Raw genomic sequence first — 9,279 nt, 5'->3', positions numbered from 1 at the left:
CTCTTGAATCCAAAGCCCCTTGTGATTGCAGTGTTTCCAGATGCTTAGCTTTAGAAAGTACAGTGGCCCAAAAGCTCCCTTTACACGCTGATTGGGTAGATTTGGGACACTGCTGCAGAAATAGTACTGGCTGTTTTGAACTCACCTGGTGCCACTGTCTCAGACTATGACCTCACTGCATAAAGAACATTCAAAGAAAAGTTGACAAGCTAAGAGCATAAGCTTTTATTGTCTGCAAGTGAGCAGAGTCTTAAAACTTTGAATTGCAGAGATCACTTTCATCACAGCAGTTGAGTTTATAATGCATGCCATTTTTTGGGTCATCAATTGCTGTATCACAGGGGACCTCTTCCTTCTTTGAACAACCAAGTATTTTTTCAAAAACTTCCTCAGCTGAAAAAAGGGACAGAAAGCAGGAAAAAGGAGGAGAGAAAAGAGTGAATGTTTGCATCACTATTGCCACCACAATGATAACTGAATTTCACCTAAAAGATCTAAACTGCTCTCCTTTGAGTTGTGCCCCCTACTGAGAGTTCTGCAGAGCTTAGAAATAAATAGTCTGGCAATACTGATGACTGAAGGAAAGAAGAAACACAAAATTTATTACTCTTGGGGAACAAAGCTATTCTGGGTATAGGCACACACTCCTCCCCTGCTCCCTAATCTGCTCTAGCAGAAACCCAGAGCAGGTTTAAGCAGTTCATATGGGAAGGAAAGGTGGGAGGGGGATACTTGTTATGTGATCAGACCTTGCTACCCACATGCATACTGTGGGACATTGCAGTCAAACATAATTGTGCATGAGTGCTAGTTAGTGTATGAAGGGGTTAATACCAGAAAACTGTGTTTTCTAGAATCATTGAGGCCCCACACTGTCTTCTCCAGTGAGGGAAGAAGTCAAGCCTTCTCTTCCTTTCCACACTCTCTTCCCCCATTCAATGTGTCTGAGCTTGCTCCCTACAAGCTCAGACTGTGTTTTTGAAACTAAACTTCTATGTTTTCCACCAAAGAGCGTTCTACCTGATTTCTGCTTGCCACTGCGTGGAACAAATAATAAATAAGTCTTTTGCATCTGTAAGTAAAGCATTTGAAAACTTCCTTAACAAGGTGTGGTGTTTTAAATGCTAAGAGGGATAGAAATGGGTTCACTGTTTTAGTGGATTAAATGGGATATTAAAGCAGCTATCCCCGCGCTGTCCTACTGCACAAAGTGTGACATGATTTTAAACCCTGCTGGGTCATTCTGTGTGCTAGCCCTGCTCTTCGGATCTAGGGACCCCACCTCTTCTGTTGTTGAAATTCGTCACTAGGATCTAATTTTTCCACCCCCCACATTCCTCACTTAGTGCCACATTGAATTCTATTTCCCTTTATTGTATCGCTAGCTCCCCCCCCCCAAAAAAAAGACACTTAAGGGGAAAGGGAATATGGAGCCCAAAGAAGGTACAACCTTATAGCAGGTGATGTTTTTTTTTTACCTTTATAGAAAATTAATGCAATACACTGTCCTTCACCATCAGTTTCACAGGTACTCATTTCGCATTTTTCTCCTTCTTCCTTGGCTACGCACAGTGAACACTGGAGAGCATCTGCTCCAAAAGACAAAGTCTTATGTGAATAAATGAGGGTAGCCTTGTAGCCGTTTGGTTGGAAATCTTCATATTCTCGGCAAGAAAGTAATCCCTTAGGTCAGGGTTTCCCAAACTTGGGCCTCTGTTTGTTTTTTGACTACATTTCCCATCATCCCTGACCACAGATCCTGCTATTTAGGGATGATGCAACTTGTAGTCCAACAACAGCTGGAGACCCCCAAGTTTGGGAAACCCTGCCTTAGGTTAGTACAAGGATTGTTAACTCTTTGGGGACTATGGACATATTTATAAACAAGAAAAATTGACATGGGCAACACATTGCAACCAAGCACACATCACTATCTGGTCTACGGGTGACAAATAGGGCTCTTCTTTCAAGTCTTGCCTCCTCAAGGGGCGGAGAGGGGATATCGTAGGTACCAGGGATGTGCCTGTGGATGCATATCCACTTATGGGTGACACTTTGGCAGCCCCTAGGTTACAAAAACAACATTGACGGAATGTTCACAGACAGTGTACTTCAAAAAAAGAAATGGAAAACTATCTTGTTTTCAGAATGCCTGATTTCAGATTTTTGAATCTGTAAACTTACTTTCAGACAATGGAAAAAGGGTAATGGGCCTAGGCTCAGCTTCCTTTCCTTCTGTCCCCTTCCCCTTCTTTCTTTCTTTCTTTCTTTCTTTCTTTCTTTCTTTCTTTCTTTCTTTCTTAATTTCTTAATATCTTCCTTCCTTCCTTCCTTCCTTCCTTCCTTCCTTCCTTCCTTCCTTCCTTCCTTCCTTCTATTGGTATCTTACAATTGCTGCCCCCATAGGCACACAGGGGCAGGCATCCCTTTCTACATTACCATTCCCCAGGAAGGGACAGCACTGCCACATGGCCTCAGAGCTGCTCTGAGCAGCTGGAAAATACTAAAGAGGGAAAGAGGCATTCCACAGACCACCTCTTCAGAATATTCAATATTGCTGCTTGAAAAGCTGGGTTGATTTTTCCTTACATAATTTGCCCCCAATGGGATTAAAAGGAGTTGGCACAGGATGGAAATAAATTGACCCATCCGTCCCCAGCTCTGAGATGATGGAGCTCATGATTTGACCACAGCTTGAGTTCATTCTGTATTTGCAAAGTATCTCTACCGAGATACCTCTACCCTGGCATTCCAATTTAAATATTAGGGAGAGTGGCATGCATAAATAAGTAAATAAATAAATAAATCTCAGCAGGCTGTAGCAGTTGGCAGGAAAGGTGCAAATGTGAAGCAGGACCACTCCATCCACTCGACTGCAACTACTGTTGTCTTTAGCTCTCCCTCTCCTTCAGTTGTCAGCTAAAAACAATCCTTCCATCAAGTGGCAGCAGATAACAGAATCAGGGTCATTTTATTGGCTTAGCTGAGATTCTATGGAGGAGGGAGAAGTTTGGTTTGGTTCATATTTCGATGTGAATCTACCTAAGTTACATTTTCCTTCTCCTTTGGCCCAGTCTACCTGCCTTGAACCTATCTCTCTTGGTTGATAATGCTTTCCCCAACTCTCGGAAGAAGAAGAAAACATACCTCCAGGTATAAGGCACAGGAAAGCACAGATTACCAGAAAAAGTTGGCCTGGGGTGGACATCTTGGAAGCAGAAGACTCTGTGTATGTCGCAGCAGAAGCCTAAGTAATAGAGGAAAAAATGCAGACCTTCACTGGATTCCACCAGAGTAGAAAAGCTTATTCCTCTGTTCCTGTTAGAACCACTCTACAGATCACAGGGTACTCAGAAAGGACCTATAAAGATAAACTGGTGGGCCGTGACATTATGAACTGGCTAATCATTACAGGACAATAATGATGTGTGGGAGGAACAGAGTCTTTTAGCTCAGGGCTACAATGGGCTCTGCAAGTCTCCACTGGCACATTTGGCCCTGCAGGACAAGACGTGTAATAATACATACATACATACATACATACATACATACATACTTACATACATATTTTTATTTGCATTCTGCCTTTCTACAGTTCAAACCATACTCAAGGCAGCTTACATAATGAAAAAATGCATAACTACAACATCTCAAAAGTAGCCATCAACAGTAAATGCAAAACCAAACTGAACAATTTCAATAAATCGCAGCCAAATGTGCCAGTGGAGACTTGCAGATACAAAAAACCAAACAAACCCAGCAGCCACAAGAGCAACCACTCCCTCCCCAACAACACCTCAAGCACCGTCCTCCCAGATCAGGTGTAAAAAGGCCAGAGCTTCATGTTGCATGCCTATTTAAAAATATGTCCCACTGAGCAGAACGAGGCTCATTGCTCTGATATTTATATATACAGGTGAAACTCAGAAAATTACAATATTGTGGAAAAGTTCATTTATTTCAGTAATCCAACTTAAAAGGTGAAACTAATATATGAAACAGACTCATGACATGCAAAGCGAGGTATGTCGAGCCTTTATTTGTTATAATTGTGATGATCATGGCGTACAGCTGATGAAAACACCAAATTAACAATCTCAGAAAATTGGAATATTAAATGAAATCAGCAATACAAGGATTGCAAATAGAGCAATATTGGACCTCTGAGAAGCATGCAGATGACATGGCTCCCCAAATCAACACAGACTGTGGAAACGTCACACTGGACTTCAAGCATCTGGCATTGTATGCCTCCCCATTCTTCCTCCAGACTCTGGATCCTTGGTTTCCAAATGAGATGCAAAAGCTGCTCTCATCAGAAAAGAGATTTGGAGAGCCACGTCATCAGCTGGTTATGGTCCACTGTGCTTCATTAAGTCCAGGGTCAACACATCCATCTACCAGGAGATTTTGGAGCACTTCATGCTTCCTTGTGCAGATTAGCTTTATGGGGATGCTGACTTCATTTTCCAGCAGGACTTTGACACCTGCCCACACTGCCAAAAGTACCAAAACCTGGTTGAGTGCCCATGGGATTACTGTGCTTGATTGGCCAGCAAACTTGCCTGACCTGAACCCCATAGAGAAAGATGACATGAGACTGAGCAATGCAGAAGAGCTAAAGAACCCATCATGGCTAATAGTGTGGATAGTTTTATCTTCCATCCAAATGACCAATCCTCATTTCAACCCATCCTGGTTAGCTACCATCAGTACTTTCTGTGGGAGAAAGTTCCCCCTTTGCGTGTCAATGGGGCAGTGTTGCTATTAATTTTCAAGGGATAAAAGCATCGCCCCTGAAAAACCAGCTTGGAGAAAAACAGCCCCTGCCCACCAATGACCCTTGGGACAACATTCCTGGCGGGTCATGGCGGGAGGTGGCTTTTTGCACACCTGCCAGTCGCCTCAGCGACATCACTCATCATGACTGTTTTTGAGGGCTGAAGGTTCCTTCTCCTTTTTTAAAATAAATTTTTATTGGTTTTACAAAATTTTTAAAACAATACAAACATATAAAAAGACATACAAACACGTATAGTTTCATAACTTTTTTTCATAAACCTTGTTTCTCAGACTCCCCCATACCTCCCCTTTCTGTATCCCAATGTCCAAAGTTTTCCAGCAACTTCCAAGTAGTTCTGTCAAACATATGTCTTCTTAATCTTTCCTTCAAATCTAATCTTATATCGCTGTAACCCTTTCTTTCTCAAAACCTCAACATTCTAACATTCATCAAGTTTATAATAGTCCTTAAGATAAATTTTAAATTTCTTCCATTCTTCTTCTGCCGTCTCCTTCCCCTGGGCGCGGAATCTGCCAGTCATCTCAGCCAGTGTCATATAGTCCATCACCTTCATCTGCCATTCTTCCAGTGTGGGTAGATCTTGGGTCTTCCAATACTTTGCGATGAGTATTCTTGCTGCTGTCGTAGCATACATTTAAAAAGTTCTATCTTTCTTTGACACCAATTGGCCGGCAATGCCCAAGAGAAAGGCCTCTGGTTTCTTAGAGAAGGTACATTTAAGTACTTTTTTCATTTCATTATATATCATTTCCCAGAAAGCCTTAATCTTCGGGCACGTCCACCAGAGGTGATAAAAAGTACCCTCGGTTTCTTTACACTTCCAACAGTTATTATCAGGCAAATGATAAATTTTTGCTAGCTTGACTGGGGTCATGTACCACCTGTAAATCATTTTCATAATATTCTCCTTTAAGGCATTACATGCCGTAAATTTTATACCGGTGTTCCACAACCATTCCCAGTCAGCAAACATAATGTTATGACCAATGTCCTGTGCCCACTTAATCATAGCCGATTTAACTGTTTCATCTTGTGTATTCCATTTCAGCAGCAAATTATACATTCTTGACAAATTCTTGGTATTGGGTTCTAACAATTCAGTTTCCAATTTTGATTTCTCCACCTGGAAGCCAATTTTCCTATCTTGTTTGTAGACCTCCATTATTTGATAATAATGGAGCCAATCTCGTACTTTAGGTTTCAATTTCTCATGACACTGTAATTTCAATTTATCTCCATCTTGTTCCAAAATTTCCCAATACTTTGGCCATTCGGCCTCCATATTGAGTTTCTTCAATGCCTTAGCCTCCAAGGGTGACAGCCATCTAGGGGTTTTGTTTTCCAACAAGTCTTTATATCTTATCCAAACATTAAACAACGCTTTTCTGACAATGTGATTTTTGAAGCCCCTATGCACTTTGATTTTATCATACCATAGATACGCATGCCAACCAAATGTATTGTTGAAACCTTCTAAATCCAAGATATATGTGTTCTCGAGGAGCATCCACTCTTTCAGCCAGCAAAACGCTGCTGCTTCATAGTATAGTTTTAAGTCTGGCAGGGCAAATCCCCCTCTTACTTTTGCATCTGTAAGTACTTTAAATTTTATTCTGGGCTTTTTGCCCTGCCAGACAAATTTCGCAATGTCTTTCTGCCACCTCTTGAAACAGTCCATCTTGTCAAGAATCTGCAAAGTTTGAAACAAAAATAACATTCTAGGCAATACATTCATCTTAATAACTGCAATTCGGCCTAACATTGACAATTTCAAATTTGACCATATTTCTAGATCTTTTTTAATTTCTGACCAACATTTTTCATAGTTGTCTTTATACAAGTTCAAATTTTTTGATGTCAGGTGAACCCCTAGGTATTTCACCTTCTTAACCACTGTCAAACCTGTCTCTTCTTGAAATTTGTCCTTCTCCATAACTGTTAAATTTTTTTCTAAGACTTTAGTTTTTTGTTTGTTCAATTTGAAGCTGGCTACCTGGCCGAATTGTTGAATTATCTCCAAGACCCTTTTCGTACTAGTGTCTGGCTCTTGTAAGGTCAATACTAAGTCATCTGCAAAGGCCCTTAACTTGTAATGTTTAGCTCCGACCTGTACACCTTTAACCTGCTGGTCATTTCTAATCATATTCAGCAACACCTCCAGAACAGAAATGAAAAGCAATGGGGAAATTGGGCACCCCTGTCGTGTTCCTTTTTCTATCTTAAGTTCCTCAGTTACCACATTATTTACAATCAGCTTAGCTTTTTGTTCAGAATATATCGCACCCATACCGTTCTCAAATCCTTGGCCTACCCCCATCCCATGAAGATTCTTTTTCATAAAACTCCAAGAAATATTGTCAAAGGCTTTCTCCACGTCCACAAAAATCAGCACTGCTTTGGTATTTATGTTCACCTCTAGCAATTCCAAAATGTCTATTATATTCCTTACATTGTCTGATAAATGCCTTTTTGGGAGAAAGCCTGCTTGGTCCTTATGAATCTTCTCCATCAACACTCTTTTAAATCTTTTTGCCAAAATGTCTGCAAAAATTTTGTAATCCACATTAAGTAATGATATTGGGCGGTAGTTCTTGAGTTGAGTCTTTTCAGTCTCTGTCTTTGGTATGAGTGTAATATATGCTTCTTTCCACGACTCTGGTGCCTTTCCCCCCTCTAAAATCTCGTTGCAGACTTCCTTTAACGGTTGAACCAACCACTCCTTCAAAGCTTTGTAATATCTGGAAGTCAGTCCGTCTGGTCCTGGAGATTTGCCTAGTTGCATGTCCTGAATGGCTCCCTCTATCTCTTGTTCTGTTATTCTCTGGTTTAAATCCACCTTGCTTTGATGAGAGATTTTTTGTAATCCATATTTATTAAGGAATTCATCTATGTCCTCTTCAATCTGTGGCCCTTGAGAGTATAGTTTTTTAAAATAGCTCAAAAAACAGTTTCTAATCTCGTTAGGCTTAGATATATTCTTTCCATCCACTTCTAGGCTTGTAACTGTATTTAGTTTCTGTCTTTTCTTCAATTGCCAAGCCAGAAGTTTACCACATTTATCTGCCGATTCAAATGTTTTTTGTTTCATTTGCTTTATCTTCCATTCAATCTCTTGATTCATCAATTCCATATATTGTGTTTGATATACCTTGATCTCTCTCAAAATCTCCTGGGACTTTGGTTTTGATCTTAATTTTTTCTCTCCTTCTTTTATCTTTTCCAAAATCTTTTCCTTCTTCTCATTCTGCTTTCTCTTTTTTATTGAATTTTGTTGAATCAAAAATCCTCGCATCACAGCTTTACTTGCGTCCCAGATCACTCTTTTTTCCACATCGGCCTTTAGATTTATTTCAAAATAGTCCTTTAAAGTTTTTTGGGCCTTCATGTGGATCTTCTTATCTCGAAACAGGGTGTCATTCATCCTCCATCTAAATTGACCAGTTGTTGTAAGTTTCATTTCCATCTTCACGGCGTTATGGTCGGAGCAAGTTTTTGGGCAGATTTCTACCTTCTTAATCTTTGGAGCCATCCCACTAGTGATCCAAATTTGATCAATTCTGGTCCAGGTCATCATTGCTTGAGAGAAAAAAGTTCCCTCTCTCTCAAGAGGGTTCCTTGTTCTCCATATATCTATTAGGTCCATATTTTCAGTCATTTCAAAGAAGGTCTTCGGAAGTCTCCCTTCCTTGGAGATTGTCAGTCTTTGTGCCTTGTCCATGTTTGTAGAAACCACACCGTTCATATCTCCCATAATTATTACATTGTAATCCAAATAATCCATCAGAGTTTCATGGAGCTTCTTAAAGAATTCCGCCTTGCCTTCATTTGGTGCATAAACTCCAACTATTAAAAATTTTTCTCCTTGTGCTTGTATTTCAACTGCCAGGTATCTTCCTTGTTCATCTTTGAACATCATTTTTGGAGCCCATTTCTCTTTTACGTAAATCACAACTCCTCTTTTCTTGACTTTGTCCGATGAAATAAATTCTTGTCCTAGTCTTTTATTTATAAGTAATTTCCTGTGTACCCTGGTTACATGGGTTTCTTGTAAGCAAATCAAGTCCAATTGTTCTCTTTTCAAGATATGAAACACTTGGCGTCTCTTCAAAGGCATGTTCAGCCCATTGCAATTCCAACTAAGGAATTGCAGGGCCATCTTGTTATTTTTCTGTTGCTCCTCCAACCGCTCCAAGTTGTTGCTCTTCCTCTGATGGTGGTGGGTTGAGTCCAAACGGTAGGTTCAGAATGTCTAGTGCTCTCCTTTGTTCTGCAATTGGATCCACCGTTCCCTTCTGTAGATCCTCTTGGTTTCTCTCCAAAAACTTCTCTTTATCTTGAATTGTTTTTATTTTCACCTTCTTTCCCTTGTAGTTAAAGGACAATCCTTGTGGAAACTCCCACCTAAAGAGGATGTTGTTCTTCTTCAGCAGGTAGACCAAATCCTTATAAAAGGTTCTCACCTCCAAGATATATTT

The 9,279-nt window shown here is 40.3% G+C and overlaps 1 protein-coding gene across 1 annotated transcript; it reads right to left on the bottom strand.

Annotated features, from left to right (window-relative positions):
• Positions 1–211: 211 nt before the first annotated feature.
• On the bottom strand, positions 212–3,223 carry LOC310704597 (uncharacterized protein). The gene is made up of 3 exons (XM_083498253.1): positions 3,148–3,223; positions 1,479–1,589; positions 212–393 (listed from the first exon to the last, which is right to left on the bottom strand). The coding sequence occupies exons 1-3, from the start codon at positions 3,206–3,208 to the stop codon at positions 251–253; spliced, it is 315 nt and encodes a 104-aa protein (XP_083354379.1). The 5' UTR covers positions 3,209–3,223; the 3' UTR covers positions 212–250.
• Between the last annotated feature and the right edge of the window lie 6,056 nt (positions 3,224–9,279).

This window comes from Podarcis liolepis, assembly GCF_965112155.1.
Source record: "Podarcis liolepis genome assembly, chromosome: 3".
Classification (NCBI taxonomy): Eukaryota; Metazoa; Chordata; class Lepidosauria; order Squamata; family Lacertidae; genus Podarcis; species Podarcis liolepis.
The sequence above is the reverse complement of the archived record's forward strand: the minus strand, read 5'-3'. Positions and strand labels throughout refer to the sequence as shown.